This window comes from Tyto alba, unplaced genomic scaffold, assembly GCF_018691265.1.
Source record: "Tyto alba isolate M040663 unplaced genomic scaffold, T.alba_DEE_v4.0 Super-Scaffold_20000042, whole genome shotgun sequence".
Lineage (NCBI taxonomy): Eukaryota > Metazoa > Chordata > Aves > Strigiformes > Tytonidae > Tyto > Tyto alba.
In genome coordinates, this window is record NW_024881293.1 from 14,748,922 (window position 1) to 14,767,210 (window position 18,289).

An 18,289-nucleotide genomic window follows, 5' to 3' on the forward strand; every position below is an offset into this window, starting at 1 on the left:
GCAGGGCTGGGGAGCTGCTTTCTCCACCCGCGTTTGCAGGGCTGGAGTGGGACCCCACGGCGCTTGAGACCGAGGCGGGGGGGGGGGGGGTGCGGTTTGGGCGCAGGCCTAAGAGCCGGGTGGGACCTCAGGAAGGCCCAAACCGCCTTCCCCACCCCGTATCCATTTTAGAGGGAGCTGGGCTGCGTTTGGCATCCGGGTTTTGGGGGGGGGGGGAGGTGGGGCGGGATCCCGGCCCCGCGTGGCCTCCGTGGGAGGTTTCGTCCCTCCGTGCCGGCACCGCGCAGGGCAGCCCCGCGGGAAGGCCGCGCCGTTGCCGTGGTAACGGGGGGCAGGGAGAAAATGCGTCACTTCCGGGAGATGCTAGAAGGGCGGGGGGGGGGGCCTCTGTGCAGCGCCGCCCCCGCCTCGGAGGTCCCGCAGCGGCCGCCCCGTCCCTTCGGCAGCCCCGAGCGCGGGGGGGCCCGGCCGGGCGCGGCGGAGCATGTCCGGGTACGGAGGGGGGGGAAGCACGCGTGGGTGCTGGGGGTGACTGTGGGGGCGGCGGGGGAACAGGTCCCGTGGGGCGAGAGGGAAGGGGGGGGGGGGGGGGGGGGGGGGCGGCACACGGCGTACATGGGTCAGTGGTGGGGGGTGTCCCGCACCGGTTTGTGCGTGGGTGTGGGGGGGGGCCCCACCCAGGTCAGTGTGTGGGTGTGGGGGAGCCCGCAGCAGTCGGGGGGGGGGGGGGTGCCACGCAGGTCAGTGGGTGTGTGGGCCCACAACGGTCAGTGCAGGGGTGTGGGGCCCACGGTGATTGGGGGGGGGGGGGGGGCGGGGTTCCACAGTCCCACACCGGTCAGTTTGGGGGGTGTAGGGGGGCCCACAGCAGTCCCACGCTGGTCGGGGGGTGGGATGTGTGGGCCCACAATGGTCAGTGGGGGAGTGCGGGGCCCACAGTGATCGGGGGGGGGCGGGGGGGGTGTTCCACAGTTCCGCATAAGTCAGTGTGTGGGTGTGGGGGGGGCCCACGCTGGTCAGTACGTGGGTGTGTGGGAGCCCACAGCAGTCGGGGGGGGCATGCAGGACAGTGTGTGTGTGGGGGGGGCCCACCAGGCAGTATGTGTTTGGGGGTGGGGGGGACGCCCACAGTCCCACACCAGTCAGTGTGTGGGTGTGGGGGGACCCACAGCAGTCGGAGGGCCCACGCAGGTCAGTGTGTGGAGGGGGGGGGACACCCACGCCAGCCGTTGAAGGGGGAGGCCCATGCTGGGGGCACCCACTGGTCAGTGGGAGGGGTCCTACACGGGTCAGTGTGGGTCTGGGGGGGGTGGTCCCACGCGAGTCAGGGTGTGTCTGGGGGTCCAACAGCAGTCGGGGGGGGGGCCCACGCAGGTCAGGGCGTGTGGGGGGGACACCACCCCCACCCCACCAGCCAGTGGGAGGTGAGAGGCCCATACTGGTCAGTGTATGTGGGGAGGGGGGGGGGGTCCCACATGGGTCAGTGTGTGCTGAGGGGCACCCAGTGGTCAGTGTGGGAGGGTGTCCCACTCAGGTCAGTGAGTGGGTGCAGCGTGGATCCCCACCTCTGCCCGTGGGGTGAGCGTGTGTGTGTGTGTGTGTGTGTGTGGGTGGATCCTGCCCCCCGCACTGGCTGTGGGGCGAGGGCAACCGGGCAGGCAGGGCCGCTTACCCACGGGGGGCTGGGGGTGCGTGTCCCCAGGGGGTGCCGGGGTTCGGCCGAGGGGGGTGACCCCCCGGCAGCCCCTGCCCACGCGGACCCACGCCCCGCCGTGCCCCCGCAGGTTCTGCGGCCACCGGCCACCCCGCTCTGCCGGGGGTGCGGGTGGTCCCGCCGGCACACGGGGTTGCCCAACCCGGGGCTGACACCGCTCCGGGTGGCCACCGGCCCGCGTTATGGGGGGGGGGGGGAAGGACACCCCGAATTCAGCCCTGGCCCCCCGAAGCGCAGGGCCTGCCGCGGGGGCCGGGCCACGGCGCATCCCTTCGCTCCAAATATTTCGGCACCGCACACCTTCCCCTCTCGGCTGGGCGGGAGGCCTCCCCCTCCCACCCTTTCCTCGCCTTCCCCAGCCCTTCGGAAGCAGATGGAGCAAATTCCTCGGGGTGTGGGCTGGTTTGACATTCCTCAGTGCGAGTCGGTGCCCAAACTTGCAGAAAATAGTTGCTTTTTTTAAATTTTTTTTTCTTTTTTTTTTTTTTGGGGGTGTGTGTGTGTGTGTGTGTGTGTGTGTGTGTGTGTCATTTTTTCTCCCCCCTCCCCTTTTTTTCTTCAGGAGCTCAGCGCTCCTGCCGCACGCCTGTGTGGCCCCCGGCCAAGGGCTGGGGGGGGTCCTGGGGGGGGGGGGGCTGTGTCCTTTGTACCACCGCCCGTGCGGCTGTTGTGGAGTGTGTGTGTGTGTGTGTGTGTGTGTGTTTGTGCGCCTGCCGTCCTCCTCTCCCCGGCGTGGGCCTGCGCGCGGGGGGCCGCGCTGCGTGGCGTGGGGCGGGGGGGCGCGTGGGCTGCAAAGCCTTGAAGGAGGCTTGGTTTTGGGGGGCGGTGCGGGCGTGGGGAGCTGCGAGCGGTGGGTGTGCGTGTGGTAAAGGGAAGAGGGGGGGACGGCGTGCCCCTCGCCTCATGGTGGGGGGGTGCGTGTGTTTGCCGGCACGTGGGTGTGCCGGGGAGGTGCGTGGCTGTCCCCAGCTGTGGGTCGTGCGTGTTTTGTTTTTTTTTTTGGGGGTGGGGTGGGGTGTGTGTGCCTGTTGCAGAGCCCTCACTGCTGCCTGACCTGCCCCGCAGGCCACCGCTGCTGCCCGCAGCCGGACGGATGGCGGCCGCCCCGGCCCGCGGCGGAGTGCCGGCGGCAGCCGTGCCCAGGGCCAGCTGAGGACGTGGGCCTCTCCGGGCGGGCTGTCTGATTCGGATCCTCCCTCGCTCCGGGCTTTTCACCTCAGTCGCTGCCGCCGCCGTCATGAACGGGCTGTCGATCAGCCAACTCTGCTGCCTCTTCTGCTGCCCTCCCTGCCCCAGCCGCATCGCCGCCAAACTGGCCTTCCTGCCCCCGGAGCCCACCTACGCCGTGGTGCCCGAGCCCGAGCCCGTGGGCAGCACCAGCACCGGCTCCCTGCGCGGTGGTGCCGCGGGGCGGTGGAAGCTGCACTTGAAGGACCGGGCGGATTTCCAGTATTCCCAGCGGGAACTGGACAACGTCGAGGTGTTCGTCACCAAAAGCAGCCGAGGGAACCGCATCGGCTGCATGTATGTCCGCTGCGTGCCAGGAGCCAGGTGAGTCGCCCGTGGATGCGCCGGCCCGGCGCTGCTGCCGGCGGTTTGACCCTGGCCTGCTCCACGTCGGGCTGGTGCGGCGCCGGTGGGCACGGCGCCATCCTGCCCCCTCCCCTCCTTCAGCCGGGTGCCACCTCCTCGCCCCGGCGCCTTGCTGAAGCCGTGCCACGGGGCTTTGGAGGCATCTCGTGGGGCGGGTGAGCTCAGCTCCCGGGACCGGTCTGGCTTGTGGCTGCAGCTGGGAGCGGGGTTAAACGTGGAGCGGAGGCAAAGCTGGAGGCTCTAGGGACGTCGGGATTTACTCGGCTGTCCCTCGGGTCGCCCGATGTCACGCCCGTGACGTAACGCTCCAGTTGTGAACCGAGCATCCGTGTGAGGCTCTGTGAGTGCCGGGGGATCTGTGCCGGCTGCTCGCCCCCCCAGCCCCGCGGTGACCGTGCGGATGGGCGAGAGCCTGCGCCGAACCGGGTCTGCACGTTTAGTGTAATTCACGGGCCCGTTTGATTCCCCAGGGAGAGCGTTAGGAGCGAAGGCCAGGAGGGGGGTTTAGGCACAACCTGCTGCCGGTCCATCCCCACTGGGAAGCTGGAGAAGGGCAGCCCGGGGGTGCGAGATGGAGGCCCCCTCCCAGCTGCTGGTGGCTAGGCACGAGGGGATGGCGTGGGGACAGCGGGGGGACTGGGCAGCCGCTCCCCGAGCTGGTGGCACAACGTGGGGGTACGGGTGTGGAGGGAGGGCTGGTCTCAAAGCCTGCAGCACCCTGACTGACCCCCCACACCGGTATCTTCCTGGGAGCAATTCACCCTCCAGGGAACGGCGTCCCCCGCGACCTTTGTGTGGGGGGGAGTGCAGCCCACGTGTGCCCTCGGCTTCTTGCCAAGGGCTTCCAACCCACTGGGTGGGCTTGGGGCAAGGCGGGGTGGCTGTCGCAGGGACCGGAGAGCCGCCTTCCAGGAGGCCTGCGCAGGCTGCCCGGCGGGGACATCCGCTCCCTCCCTGCCTGCGTCGTGCGTCCCCGGAGAGAGGAAACCGTCGGCGGGATTGCTCTGCCTGCACATCCGCCTGCCCGCGCCCCGGCCCCGCGCCCCGCCAGCCCCCCGGGACCAACCGTTCGGCACAGGCTGCGGGGCTGGAGGGAAGGGCCTGGGCTGGGGGGGCACAGATCCAGCCCTCCCAAACCCGCCGGGGTATCGGCTCTCACTCGCTCTCTGTCCTCCCCGCAGCTCATCCTGCCACCGTCTGCCTTCTGCGGCATCCGGGCTGGGACGCGGTGGCTCGAGCTGGTCACAAACCTCTCACACCAACTGTGGGGGCTCAGCCTGGAGCGAGTCCGGCTCCCTCCTTCCAGCAGAAGAGAGCCAAGCTTCCATCAATGTGCTATTAGTGTTAATTTTTATGATTAACATTGTTTTTCCCCTTATGGTGGAAATTTCTTGTGCCTTGTCACTCCCACAATTCACTTCTCTACCAGCGTCTGGTGTCTTGCCAGACGCAGGAGAGAAAAAAATCCGCTGTCAGAATTCTTACTTGAAATCCCCATTGGGCAAACGGCCCCAAATCCTGAGCTTTTTACCAAAAATAGACTCAAAAACTTGAACAGAATCATCTTGCCTTTGGGCTGCCGGTTTCTGCTGGGAGTGAGCCCCCGGCCCCAGGTGGTGAGGGGGGTCTGGGTATCTCTGGGCTTGGACTGGGGATGTTACGAGGATCTTCCTGGGTGGCCGGAGGGGGTGATGGCCCGTCGTGTCCTGGGGTTTGAGTTTCAGCCGCCGAAGACGTCCTGGCTGGCGGGGCCGGGCAGCGTGGTAGCACCGCAGCAGAGTCCACGATTAACCCCCCCGTGCCCGTCTCTCCCGCCGCTTGCTGCAGGTACACGGTGCTCTTCTCACACGGCAATGCCGTGGACTTGGGGCAGATGAGCAGCTTCTACATCGGGCTGGGCACCCGCATCAACTGCAACATCTTCTCCTACGACTACTCGGGCTACGGCGTGAGCACGGGCAAGCCCTCGGAGAGGAACCTCTACTCTGACATCGATGCCGCGTGGCAGGCGCTGCGGACGCGGTGAGCGGGGCACCGGGCAGGGGGAAGGGAGGACATCCATGCTGCCGCCAGGAAAACCCTGTGGTCCGGCAGTCTGGAAAACAGGAAATCTCCCAGAGAGGGAACCCAGGCTGCTCGTGACGGGAAGGGGTGGCCGGAAAGCAGCTGCAGGGGGAGCGGGCCGGAGGACGTGGAGGGGCAGGGATGCTGCGGGGGTATGACCTCGCCCTGGGGACGCTGGCACGAGCTGTGCTCCCCATCTCACCGTTCCCGGGCTCTCCCCCGGCTGTGCCCGGGCCTGGTTCCCCAGCCGGGCTGGAGGTGCAGCCCCGTGATGGGCTCTGCCTCCTCTGCCCTGCCTGCAGCCCGGCCCGGCTCCGTGTCCCGGGAATGGGGCTGCCCCACGCGGCTGCGATCCGGGCTCCGTGAACCTGCCCGTAACCCTGCTCCTGGCGAGGGTGAGCCTTGACACCCCTCTGGACTCATCTGGCAGCTCAGCCCTGGCTGCTGCCTGGTCCTGCCGGGGGTGCAGGGCAGCTGCTTTGGGCCCAGCCCGCGAGGAGCTGGGGGAAGGCAAGGGGGACAGAACCCCATCCTCCCCCACCCTAGGAAGCCTTGCAGGGTGCTCTGAGCAGAGCAGGGTGACCCCCCGGGCTGTATCTCCTGGCAGTGTGACTCTGGTGCTTGGGTGCTGACCTGCCCTCTCCTCTCCCAGGTATGGGATCAGCCCAGAGAACATTATTTTATATGGACAAAGCATCGGCACGGTGCCCACGGTTGATCTGGCCTCCCGCTATGAGTGTGCTGCCATCGTGCTCCACTCCCCACTCACCTCTGGCATGAGAGTCGCCTTCCCTGAGACCAAGAAGACCTACTGGTTCGACGCCTTCCCCAAGTGAGTGGCCTGAGGAGAAGAGAGAGGGGTCAGCTCTGGACGGGCAGTGTCCAGATCAGCTCTGTCCTGGATGCCAGCCCTTGGCCACGAAGAAGGGTTATGGTGAAAAATGTGGACTTGTGTCCCATAATAGGCTTAAACGTGCCTATCGGCACCCTCTTGCCTTGGATTCGGTCCCCTCCGGGGGGTCGTAACCCTCCCTGGGGTCACCATGCCCCTTCCTGAGGGCCATGCCATGCGTGCACCCCACTGGCATCACCTCCTGGCCATCCTGTCCCGGTGTCTTTGCAGCTTTGGGGCTGTGCCACCGGCCCCGTGTCAGGTATGACAAACCCCAGGGGTCCCTGGGACCCCTCTCTCCCCCAGAGGCAATTTCTTGGGCTTTTTTTTTTCCCCCCCCCTCAACAGACAGCAGGGGCAGTGGCATGGAAAGGCAGTGCTGAGGCGGGATGAGCTCTTGCTTCACCTCTCCCTCACAGCCAGGCCAGCGGGGCCCGAGGGACGGGCCCTGAGCCGCGACCGGGAGCCGCCAGCCCACGTCCCGATGGCCTCACGCGGCCTTTGGGACCGGGCTGACAGCAGCCGTGCTTCCACTCCCCAGAGCCTGGCATGGCTGGGGACTCCCCGAGACAGGGAATCTAAGTCGCTTGTCTCCCTCATCGGAGTGGGACACGACCGTCCCGGCGCGGGGTGGCCCTGCACTCCTGCTGTCCCGCGGCGCTTTCCGTCAGCCCTGCCCAGCTCCCTCGGGGCTGTTGTCACCGCTGTCTGGTCCTCGTCTGTCACGCCGGGGGAGATCTTGTCCTGGGGCTCATCCTTGGCAGAAACTCGGTGTCCCCATGCTCTGCTGTGATCAAAGAGCATTTCCCGGTCCCTGTCCCAGAGGGGGTGTGATTTGGGGGGGGCGGGAGGAACGGGAGTGCCTTGATCCCTGTACTTACCCCCCCCCCTCTCTCATCTCTTCCCCACCCACCTTCTTGGCAGCATTGAGAAGATCTCCAAAATCACCTCTCCCGTCCTCATCATCCACGGCACGGAGGATGAAGTCATCGACTTCTCCCACGGCCTGGCGCTCTTTGAACGCTGCCCCAAGGCTGTGGAGCCGCTGTGGGTGGACGGGGCCGGGCACAATGACATTGAACTCTACAGCCAGTACCTCGAGCGCCTTCGGAAATTCATCTCCCAGGAGCTGGCCAGCCAACGCAACTAGCTGCAGGGTGCGGGGACGGGCAGGGGGTCTCTGCCTCCTCTTCCAGTTCTCCCAGTGTCCCTCCCCAGTCCTTGCTGGAGGAGGTGCACTGAGTTTGTACAGCCTCAGCTCCAGGCTTGGGAGAGGGCAGGAGGCCCTGGAGCAGACGGTGCATTTCCTCTTGGACACGAGCACAACTCTCCTCCCTCCCGGTGTCAGCCCCGGCGCTGCTGGCACCACCAGCCGGGCTGGCGAGAGATGGCAGCTCCCTCCTTCCCCCCGCCCCAGAAAGATGAGAGCCCACCCTCTTGATGGCGTATCCTCGGCTTCGGACATGTCCTCGTCCCCTCTCCTAGAACAGCGAACTCCTGAGGTCCTCCTGGCTGCTCTGGCTATAGCAATAAGGCGAGTTGGAGAGGGGCTGGGGGCCCGGCCCCCTCCCCGGCGTCGCTGCGGGGCGGGACGGAGGAGGTGGCAGTTCCTGCTCTCCACGGAGCTTTCCCGGGAGCGGCGCTGGTGGCAGCGGGGTGCCTGGTGTTCGCCCCGTGGCTGGGGCAGAGCCGTGTCCCCAAGGGGAGTTTGGGGATGCGCGGAGGAGGTGCCCCCCCTACCCCCACACCCCCTCCAGTCTGGTCCTGCTCTGCCTTCTCAGAGCACCCCCTGTGTTCAGGTCGCCCCTGGAAAACCTCCTCCGTGGCTCTCGCTTGCGGCGCGCTCGGGAAACGGGGTGAGGAAGCCAGGCACCGAATAAAGAGCAGAGGTTTAACGTTTTACCCGTGTGCGCCCTTTCCCTGGGTACGCTGGGGGGGACCAGCCCCAGCCCCTGGCGGGGTCCGGCCCCTCAGACCTGGAAATTGCACTTGGCTGAGTCCCCAACTCTTGTCACCTTCCTCTGGGGGACTGGGCAGCCCCCAGGTGCCGGCAGGTGGGAAAGGAGCCCTTGGCCCCCCCCGGGACTGGGCTGCCAAGGTCTGTCTCTTTGAATCGGGTTGTGAGGAAGAGGGGGGGGCCCATTCCCCTGCCAGCCCTGGTCCTGTTTCATTAAGGGCTCCCGTGGGATCAGGGGGGCAGAGGCGGGGGCTGGCCTCGGCCTCCTCGGAGCTGGGGTATGGGGGGGCTCGAGTGTGCTGCAGGGGGAAGGAGATGTCCCCACGGCTTGCCAGTGTACCAGGACACAGCACGGGCAGAGTGGCTCTGGGGGGCACCGAATCTTATTTTTTGACCTGCTCCGTGCCCAGCTGATGTCCCCTGGCTGCGCGGGGACCTCGGCGATTCCTGGCAGGCGCGTGGGCCGTCCCCCTGTGCCCTCACGCCGGCGGTCAGGGCGTTTTGCCCCACAGAAGGGGCAGCGCCTGGGCTTTGTGGTTTTTTGGGTCAGCAGCCTCCTCTGAAATCACCCTGGGGAGGAGCTGCTCAGTGTCTGTGTGTTTTCCTGCCCCCGGGGGCATTCCTCACCCCAACCCAAACAGCAAAGCACCCTTCTGCCCCTTCCTGTGTCCCCAGGGATGCTCGCGGGGCTCCCAGGCGCTGGTTCCCTGTCACCCTCGTGTCCCCGTTCCCCCCCCCCCCCAGCGCGAGGCCGTGGGGCTCGGCCGGCTCATGTGAGGAGGGATAATCTCCTTAGGCGGCTCTCGGAGGGGCTCAGGGTTCTTGTGGTGGGGCCTCGCCACAGCCCCATGCCCGGCGCACTCAAATGCACCTATTGTTTGGGGCTGGAGCTGTGGGTGGCACCCGCCCCCCCCCCCTGTTCCCCCCCCACCTCCTGCCAGGCCGAGGCAGGGTGCTCCGGTGAAGGAAGGGGAACCCTTCCTTGGCGCTGGGGCTCCGCAGGAGCTCGAAGAGGATTTGGATGTTGGGGCTCAGGGTGGTCTCCCCCCCCCTTTACCGGGGAGGGGGTTTGTTGTCCAGGAGCCGGGATGTCTGCCTTCTCCCTGAGCATCCCCCCAGCCCTCCCCTCCCTTCCCCAGCTCTCCGCGCGCAGCTGCCGGATGATTTTTAGAGCCTTTAGCTCACACGTGTGCTGGAAGCCAAAGCCACCACGGTCACCCAGCCCTGTTCCCCTTTGGCCCTGGCCGTGATCAGCGGGGCTGGAGCAGCCCCCGGTGCCCTAATCCCGACATAGAGACCTTTTGTTTGCACCGAGGGTATTTTTATCCTCTTACTGCTGCCTGTTTCCTGTTGAGCTGCGGATGCTTTAGAGCAGCTCTGCCATCGCCAGCGGGACGTCTCAGAGCTGGTGGTTGGGTTCAGGGGGGATATCAGCGTGGCTCGAGTTTGTATTTACTGTGTCTCCGTTTCCGAAAAAAAAAAAAAAAAAAAAAAAAAAAAAAGGCAAAAGGACAGAACAGTTCAGCCTCATCACCAAAAGTTAGACACAACTTGGGCATGTGGGATCTGGATGAGATGGACATTGCTGGCTGCCGCCTCCGTGATGGGGAGTTGTGGCTGTGACCCATCGTCACTGGGACAGGGGCTTTTTAGGTCTGGATCCTTCGCTGCTCCTGACCCAAGGGGGCTCAGGCTCCATCCCCACCCGGGCGTGGATGGAGGAGGGAGGGAGAAGCACTAATCCATACACGAGCTGCAGGGTCCCCCCAAAGGCATGAGCCAGACCTGCCCTGGGGGTCCTGGGTGCAGCATCCCCCACCAGTGGGGCCAAACTGGACCATGAGCTACTGGCCCGGCCCTTCTGTCCCCACCCCCGGTGCCACGGTTCGGGAGCACCAGGAGGGGATGGGAAGGAAAAGGGCTGGGTTGGGGCTGGACCTCGACGGGGTTTGGTGCCTGGAGGGGGCCTCTGCTGAAACTGCGGGTCCCAGCAGGGCCTGGAGGAGGGAAAAGGCAGAGTCAGGGCTCAGAGTGTCCCCAGAGCCCCTGGCGCAGCTGAGGCAGGGAGGGGACGGGGCAGGCGTCCCCCCGGGGCCTTCTGAAGTCCCCAAACAGAAGAGCTGGGGCACGGGCAGCTCCCGCTCCCACCGCTGCAGAGGCACAGGCACGGGGCTGGGCTGGGGAGTGCCTGCGTGTGGTTGTGTGTGTCTGCGTGTGTCTGCGTGTGTCTGTGGTGCCTGTGTGTGTCTGCGTGTGCCTGCGTGTGGTTGTGTGTGTCTGCATGTGTCTGCGTGTGCCTGCGTGTGGTTGTGTGTGTCTGTGTGTGCCTGCGTGTGTCTGCGTGTGTCTGTGGTGCCTGCGTGTGTCTGCACGTGCCTGCGTGTGCCTGCGTGTGTCTGTGGTGCCTGTGTGTGCCTGCATGTGCCTGCGTGTGCCTGCATGTGTCTGCACGTGCCTGCGTGTCTGCACGTGCCTGCGTGTGCCTGCGTGTGTCTGTGGTGCCTGCGTGTGCCTGCGTGTGTCAGCGTGTGTGGAAGGGCTGGGGCTCTCGCTGCGATGAGCCCTCGGCAGAGGCGGCTGGGGCTGCAGCCGCGGCTGGGCGCGGGGGACAGCGGGCTCACCGAGTGACCGGCCAAAAGGGGTTTAAGTCTCTTTGGGGTCATAAATGAGGCTTTTGATGGCCGGGGGGTGCGTGCCACAGTCATGAGACCCTGTTCACAGGCCGAGCTCAGTCATGGGATCCAGGAAACTGAATTAAAGCATCTTAAGGAGCTTTCTTCCGAGCTCTGCTCCGTTTTTTCACGTGCTTGTCATATGAACAAAGACGGTATAAAAGGGCAGAGGGGAAGGATCCCATCCATGGCCAGGCTGGGGAGAGCGGAGGGTGCCGGAGGAGAGATGCCAGGGTGAGGGGCTCTGCACGGCGCTGGCTAAGATGGAGGGAAGGGGACAGGGAAGGACAAGGAGAGGAGAGGATGCGCTGCCAGCAGCTCCTGGCTCTGCCCTGCCAGGTGAGTGAGGCAGCGACCCGGGGCTGGGGGACACTGGGGACAGGGACGGTGGCAGGTCTGGGGGAGCAGAGCCCGTCTGCCCCCGCTCCTCGAGCACCCCACTGTGCCCGTGGCTGCGCCCAGACCCCCACCGGCACTTCCCCGGTGAGAGACAGCGAGTGTGGCCTCGCGACACGGGGAGGAGGGAGCACGGGGCGTGGGGGGCAGCCCCCACCCCGCCCTGCCGGCTGCGGGGACAGGGGTGCTGGGTGCCCACTGGTCCCTGGGGTCCCTTTGTGCCGGGGAGGGTGCCCTGGGTCTGGCCTCCGTGGGTGGGCGAGCGTGGGGTGAACCCAGCCAGCCCTGTGCCGCGCACCGAGGGCTGCACACGCCCACACACGTGTGTGTACATACGCGCTCACACCCCGGCCCGTGCGGATGGATACACGGACACCCCTGCGCACCCCCACACTGCCCGCACTCCGCACCCCCTCAGGATTGCACACGCAAACCCACCCGCTCACCTACAACACCCTCCCCACCCCCCCCTGGCAAAAAAAAACCCAAAAAACCAAAAAAAACACAAAAACGTGGCCCCACTTGCACCCTGCGCACTCGCCACGTCCCCGGGGAGGGGAGAAGCAGCACCGGGGCCGGCGGGACTCACCGGGGAGATCCGTGGGCTGGTTTTCACCCCCTGCAGATGCGGCGCAGGTTTGGGGAGCCCCCCCAGCTCCCCCCTTCCTGGCTCACTTCTCCGTCCGCAGGAGCGCTCGGCGGGAGGAGTGCGGGGCCGCAGCCCCCTGCCCCCTGTGAGCTTCCCTTTGTCATCCTATGCCTGAGCGATGCCTGGAGGCTGGGACGGTGAAGGGAGGCCCACGGGCTGCCACAGCCCTGCGGCCGCACCACCTGCACAGCACATATGGGACCACGCAGCTGGGGCCTGAGTCCTGGGTGGGGTGGGGCTTGGAGCACACTTGGGGTGGGCTGGAGCATCCCTTTGGGTGGGTCAGGAGCACCTCGGGGGGCTGGGAGCGTCCCTTTGGGTGGGTCAGGAGCACCTCGGGGGGCTGGGAGCATCCCTTTGGGTGGCTCAGGAGCACCTCAGGGCGCTGGGAGCATCCCTTTGGGTGGGTCAGGAGCACCTCGGGGCGCTGGGAGCATCCCTTTGGGTGGCTCAGGAGCACCTCAGGGCGCTGGGAGCATCCCTTTGGGTGGGTCAGGAGCACCTCGGGGGGGCTGGGAGCATCGCTTTGGGTGGGTCAGGAGCACCTCGGGGCGCTGGGAGCATCCCTTTGGGTGGGTCAGGAGCACCTCGGGGGGCTGGGAGCATCCCTTTGGGTGGGTCAGGAGCACCTCGGGGCGCTGGGAGCATCCCTTTGGGTGGGTCAGGAGCACCTCGGGGGGCTGGGAGCGTCCCTTTGGGTTGGTCAGGAGCACCTCGGGGCGCTGGGAGCGTCCCTTTGGGTGGGTCAGGAGCACCTCGGGGCGCTGGGAGCATCCCTTTGGGTGGCTCAGGAGCACCTCAGGGCGCTGGGAGCATCCCTTTGGGTGGGTCAGGAGCACCTCGGGGGGCTGGGAGCATCCCTTTGGGTGGGTCAGGAGCACCTCGGGGGGGCTGGGAGCGTCCCTTTGGGTGGGTCAGGAGCACCTCGGGGGTGCTGGGAGCATCCCTTTGGGTGGGTCAGGAGCACCTCGGGGGGCTGGGAGCGTCCCTTTGGGTGGGTCAGGAGCACCTCGGGGGGCTGGGAGCGTCCCTTTGGGTGGGTCAGGAGCACCTCGGGGGGGCTGGGAGCGTCCCTTTGGGTGGGTCAGGAGCACCTCGAGGGGCTGGGAGCATCCCTTTGGGTGGCTCAGGAGCACCTCAGGGTGCTGGGAGCATCCCTTTGGGTGGGTCAGGAGCACCTCGGGGGGCTGGGAGCATCCCTTTGGGTGGGTCAGGAGCACCTCGGGGGGGCTGGGAGCGTCCCTTTGGGTGGGTCAGGAGCACCTCGGGGGTGCTGGGAGCGTCCCTTTGGGTGGGTCAGGAGCACCTCGGGGCGCTGGGAGCATCCCTTTGGGTGGGTCAGGAGCACCTCGGGGGGCTGGGAGCGTCCCTTTGGGTGGGTCAGGAGCACCTCGGGGGGGCTGGGAGCATCCCTTTGGGTGGGTCTGGAGCACCTCGTGGGGCTGGGAGCGTCCCTTTGGGTGGGTCAGGAGCACCTCAGGGGGCTGGGAGCATCCCTTTGGGTGGGTCAGGAGCACCTCGGGGGGCTGGGAGCACCCTCAGGGAGCTGGAGCATCCTCCCCGGGCTGGCGGGTTGGAGCTGGGCAGCGTGGGATGCAGCGGCCGAGCTGTTGCCCCAGGATGTAGTTGGAGTTATGGGGTGTCACAGAGCACCCCTGGCTATGGGGGGGGTGGGGGGTGGGGGGTGAGCGGGATGGTTCAGCAGGGCTGGGGAGGAGTCTGCCAAGGGGGCCACGGGCCATGGTGGGATACATGTGAGGCGGTACCGGGAGCATCGGGACAGGCATCGCCACGAGCCTGCGTGAGGACGTCTGAGCAGCTCCGGGGAAGCCCCTGTTCTCCCACCACCCTGTTTCTCCAACATCACAAGCTCCTGGCTGGTACCAGCTCATGCTGGGGCCGTGCTGGGACAACGGGAAAGTTCCTGTGTGGTTGTAGAGAAAATCTGTAATTCCCACCTTGAGGAGTGGAAACTTGCCCTGGGAAGTGCATTTTTTTATGGTGATGCAAAATAATGAGCAGAGAACAAAGGTCTGCAAGGCAGGAGGCTCCCACCCCATGAGCATCTCCGGCTGGCTTATTTTCTTTTGGCTCTTTTCCCCCCAAAAAATCAATGCAATTCACCCAGCCATGGGTTAATCACAGGGTGGGAATTGGCTGCAGGGAGGCAGGGACACACTCCCTGCAGGAGCTGCTCTGCCTGTGGCTGTTGATGGGTGGGGGTTTCGGGGGGGACACCCCTGAGCCCCAGCTGCCCCAGGGCTGGATCTGACCTCCTGCCCTGGGGAGCAAAGCGGGAGCATCCCCCGCGGCAGGTCTGGAGCCACGTTGCTGGGTCGCATCCTCCGTCCAGTCCCTGCTGTGTCAGGGAAGCCCGGCACAGTGCGAGGTCTCCCCAGCACAGGGAGCGGGTCCCCGCTGTCCCCCCGCACCAGTAACGGGCTTCGGTGGGGATGGGTCCGGCCCCGATCCAGTGCCATCCCTCTGCCTGGCTCTCCCTGGGGAGGAGAGGGGCGAAACCACGGAGGGACATCCCTCTGTGCTGCCCCTTGTCCCACGTGGGGACCCGAGGTGCTGTGACAACTCTGCCACGTGCCCAAAACCTGTCCTGAGGTTGTTCCCCTCTTGAACGTCAATCGAGGCATTTGCCTGTTGGATGTGAGCTGTGCTGGGAGGCAGAGTGAGCACCAGTGGGGCCTCCCGGGGACAAGAGGCTGGGAAAATCACCTTGTTTCTCTGCAGAGGGGTCAGGGTATTTTGTGGGGGGAGATGAGGTCAGTCTGGGGGATCCATGAGTCGCTCTGGGTGGCTGTGGTGGGGAGTTCAGGTCCTTGGCAGGGTCGGAGGGACTCGTTTGGGGTGCTGAGCTGAGGGGGGGAGAGGCTCAGATCCGCCAGGACAGGTGAATTTGGGGGTCCCTGTTCTCGCAGGGGCTGCTTCAGTGTGCACAGGGACCCTCGGGACCTTTTCCAGTGCTGCTAACTGGGAGCTGAGTGGGCATCCCAGTTAACCAAGCTGTCCCTTCCCATGTGGGGAAGCAAAAGCGTAGTCAAGATCAGCCTGAACTCATTTTGGACAGTTTTTCCATGTGGGGTCCTCCAAGTCTGGACAGAAATGAATGGTTTATTTTATATTATTGTATTTTGCCAGCTTGTGAGTTGAATAAGCATGGGGCAAGAATTATAAGGAAGGGAAAAGATTCAGCATATATCTGTGTGCATGGTCTTTCTACAGAGTCCTCTCTTACAGCTGAAGTTATATAAAATAGATTTTTCTATATCATAAAAATAAATATGCTTTCTTTTTTTGGGGGAAAGAATAGCTTGCTTTTCTAGCACTCGTGGGAGCCAGGGAGCTGGCTGGCAGGAGTGTGGGTGGGGATGCTCAGCGCGAGCCCTCCCTGGGTACCTCGCAAAGCACCTTGTGTCGGTTGCGTGTTTCTGCCGGAGGGAAGGCTGTTGACCTCCCGGTGTTTCCTGCGTTTTAAAAGGGTTTTATCAATTATTCAGGTTTCCCGGGGCTGGCAGCTGCTCGCCCCCAAACCTCAGCAGTGCCGGGGCATTGGCGTGCTGCTCGCTCCCCCTTGCACGTTGGCCAGGCACGGCGGTGGGTTCCTCTCCCGACGTCCTCGGCTCCTGGACTCGCTCTGCTGGGACGCCGTGGGGAAGCGATGGGTAGGGAGGAGGCAGCATCATCGCCTCTTTATGATGCTGTATTTGAAAATAAAGCTGTTTTTTTGTTTTTTTTTTTTATATAAGACTACTATGAAACATGACTTTTGTGATCTTTCCCTTGGCCTTCCTTGAGGCCAAGGGTGACTGCTCCTTGTACACTTTTCTCTACATCATCTAGCTGGCTCCCTGCACTGCCCCAGCGCTTTCCACCCTCTCTCCCACCTCTCCTTTCACAAGCGATGAAGCTTTATTGCATCGTCCCTTCTCTCTAGGCTGGGGCTTCTGGCTCCACTTATTGGGATTTCTCCTCAAAGGGCTTGCTTGCTCCCTGTTGTCCCAAAATGGCCTCATACCTGCTGAGGGTAGAGACTCCCCCCCTCTGAAAACTCAAGGCAGGGGCAGCGCTGGGAGATTCCCAGGAGCTGCGGATGCTCCTCGCCGGCTTGAACCCCCCAGGCCCGGCTCCCAGTCCCTGCTCTGGCATGAACTCAGCACAGATAAATCTCTGTCACCATGTGCCTCAGTTTCCCCACTGGTAAAGATTGCCTAGGTAAAGGAGGGAAGGCCGGGTCTTCCTGGTGGGGGGAAGCTCAGAGGAAGTTTGCTCCTCTTTGTGTCCCCGGGTCCCTCTACCAAAACCCGGCCGGTGGCCTGCCGCTTTCCAGAAGGCTGAGGCCGCGCTGGGAGCAGCGGGCCGCGGCACAAGGAGCCCGCAGCCGTCCCTCCGGCCGCAGCAGCGGGGGATCCGGCGGTGTTTGGGTGCGGCAGGACGGGGCGGCTGCGGGGCCGGGGCCTGCACCCTCCTTCCCCCTCACCTCCCTCCCGCCCTGCGGCCCTTTTTGAGGCGGGGGGGGGGGGGGCTCTATCGGTGTGCCCCAAACCAGCGGGACCTGGGAGATATTCCCGCCGGCATCGCCTACAGACTGGCCACACGCCCATTGCGGCTCCTGGAGGGTGACGGGCAGATCTCCAACCTCGGGGAGGGAGGGGGGGGGGGGGGTGTCTTTCCCCCCCACACAGCCGCGGAGGCCCGGGCCCCTTCCTGAGGGAGACCCTTCGGCGGGTGCGCCGCTTCCCCCCGGGCCTGCAGGCGCTGGGCAGAAAGCGGGCAGGGAGGCGGCTGAGGCGGGAGGAGCCTGAGGGGAGCGGGGGGGGGAGCGGCCGGTGGGCCGAGCTCGCCTCAGCGCCGGCGCCTCCGTCCCCCCGGCCGCCATTTTCCTCCGCCCCCGGCCCCGCCCCGCGCTCCGCTCAGGCGCGCCGCGGGCAGCCCTGTGCGGGCAGCGGCGTCGCGTGGGGGGGGGGGGGGGCCTCAGCGGTGGGCCCGGCGGTTTCAAGATGGCGGCGGCGGCGCCGGCCGTGTGAGGCGGGAGGGTGTCGCTGCTGCCCGCGGCTCCTCTCCTCCTCCTTCCCCACCACCCCCGCCCGGCGTCCCGCCCTGCTTCCCCAGCCCGCAGCCGGCGGGATGCTGAGATCCACCGGTTACTTCCGCGGTATCGACTGCCCTTTCCTCAGCGCCGGGGGCCCGCCCTGCCGCCGGCCCTACTGCCACTTCCGGCACCCCCCGACGCGGTGCGGAGCCTCCGGCGGCCCCGGCGTGGGGGTCGCGCTCGGACACGGCGCAGGTACGGCCCTCGGCCCGGCCCGCCGGGTCACGGTACCTCCTTCCCCTCCTCCCTCCCCTCTCCCTCCCCGGGTTTGTACTTGTGCCCGGGCCCGCGCCGTCCTCACCTCCCACCCCGGCGCTGCCCCCCAGCAGCACGGTGTCCTTCTCCCTGGGAAGGACAGACCCGCTCCCTTCCTGCTTCGGACGCCTTCCCAGACCCTTCAGGGCCTGAATTTGCCTCTGACTCTTCTAGGTCCCACCTGCTCCCGGGGCCCTGGTATTCCCTCTCTCAAACGGGGAGCCCCCACGGGGGTCTGTCAGCATCATCCAGGTGGGTCCCCTTCGCCCCTGAGCTCTTGGGTCTGCATGCGGTCAGCTCTGCCCGGGTTCTGGGCCCTTGGTTGTCACCTCTTGTTGCCTCTGACGGAGGGTCGAAGGGCCTTTTCTGCCCCGCTGGGTGAGGGAGAGATGAGTATCTCGTCATCGTTGTTGGTCAGATCCCACAGTTGCCACCTGACACAGGGGTGGTGGGGAGTGGCTTTCCAAAATGTCCGATTGCCTGAGGACAGCTTGTCTCTCCTCACCAGGAAGGAGGCTGCAGAAGGGCAGTTCTGTTCTGATTCCTTTCTTTGTCCCTCCAGGCACGCTAGCTCATGTGGCGGTGAGGTGTCAGGGCAGTCCTTCAAACCTCTGCTAACAGTGGCTGTACTGTCACAACCCTTCAGGAGGTGCATGGGTTTGGGAGCTGGAGGTGATGTGTTCTCTAGTCCAGTTGCTGCGAGGCAGGTCCTGCTGGTGGGGTGTTGTGGTGGGGCTGCAGTGAGCTGGGCCTTCTCCTGATGAGGGACTTCAGTAAGGCATGGAGTGCTGCCAGGTTTCTCGAATTAAGCTTGGCTACAAAAAAGCCAGTGAGCTATTGTTCTCCTCTGTCCTTCCAGCAACTCTTGTCGTTTTACTTACACGTGTTATTTGCTGATCTGCTTATTTTATTTGGAGAGAAAAGCCTTCACTCTTCTCCCTAGAAAAATGCTGCTTCCTTTCTTTTTGTTGAAGCTTTGTTGTTTCAGTTAGATAT

The 18,289-nt window shown here is 65.3% G+C and overlaps 2 protein-coding genes and 1 long non-coding RNA gene across 4 annotated transcripts in view; all 3 read left to right on the plus strand.

Annotated features, from left to right (window-relative positions):
• The first annotated feature begins 369 nt into the window (after positions 1 to 369).
• ABHD17A (abhydrolase domain containing 17A, depalmitoylase) lies at positions 370 to 8,163 on the plus strand. The gene is made up of 5 exons (XM_042794225.1): positions 370 to 492; positions 2,780 to 3,265; positions 5,135 to 5,329; positions 6,024 to 6,203; positions 7,188 to 8,163. Exons 2-5 carry the CDS (start codon positions 2,952 to 2,954, stop codon positions 7,411 to 7,413), a joined length of 915 nt encoding a protein of 304 aa, XP_042650159.1. The 5' UTR covers positions 370 to 492; positions 2,780 to 2,951; the 3' UTR covers positions 7,414 to 8,163.
• A 2,882-nt stretch (positions 8,164 to 11,045) lies between these two features.
• Positions 11,046 to 15,676, plus strand: LOC122153622. Its single transcript, XR_006165481.1, has 2 exons — positions 11,046 to 11,126; positions 15,447 to 15,676. It is a non-coding gene; the product is annotated as an uncharacterized LOC122153622 (long non-coding RNA).
• Positions 15,677 to 16,938: 1,262 nt separating this feature from the next.
• Positions 16,939 to 18,289, plus strand: part of REXO1 (RNA exonuclease 1 homolog) — a 41,228-nt gene continuing 39,877 nt past the window's right edge. Inside the window, exons 1-2 of one of the 2 annotated variants that reach the window (XM_042794226.1) lie at positions 16,939 to 17,233; positions 17,468 to 17,545. In XM_042794226.1, the coding sequence (XP_042650160.1) occupies positions 17,074 to 17,233; positions 17,468 to 17,545 (238 nt within the window). In that variant the 5' untranslated portion in view covers positions 16,939 to 17,073. The remainder of the gene's footprint in view (positions 17,234 to 17,467; positions 17,546 to 18,289) is intronic. The other variant, XM_042794227.1, reaches the window with a different exon arrangement.

Coding starts and splice junctions, on each gene's coding strand:
- ABHD17A (XM_042794225.1), top strand. CDS start 2,952: ATGAACGGGCTGTCGATCAGCCAACTCTGCTGCCTCTTCTGCTGCCCT. Junction 3,266..5,134: donor CGCTGCGTGCCAGGAGCCAG/GTGAGTCGCCCG, acceptor CGCTTGCTGCAG/GTACACGGTGCTCTTCTCAC. Junction 5,330..6,023: donor TGGCAGGCGCTGCGGACGCG/GTGAGCGGGGCA, acceptor CTCCTCTCCCAG/GTATGGGATCAGCCCAGAGA.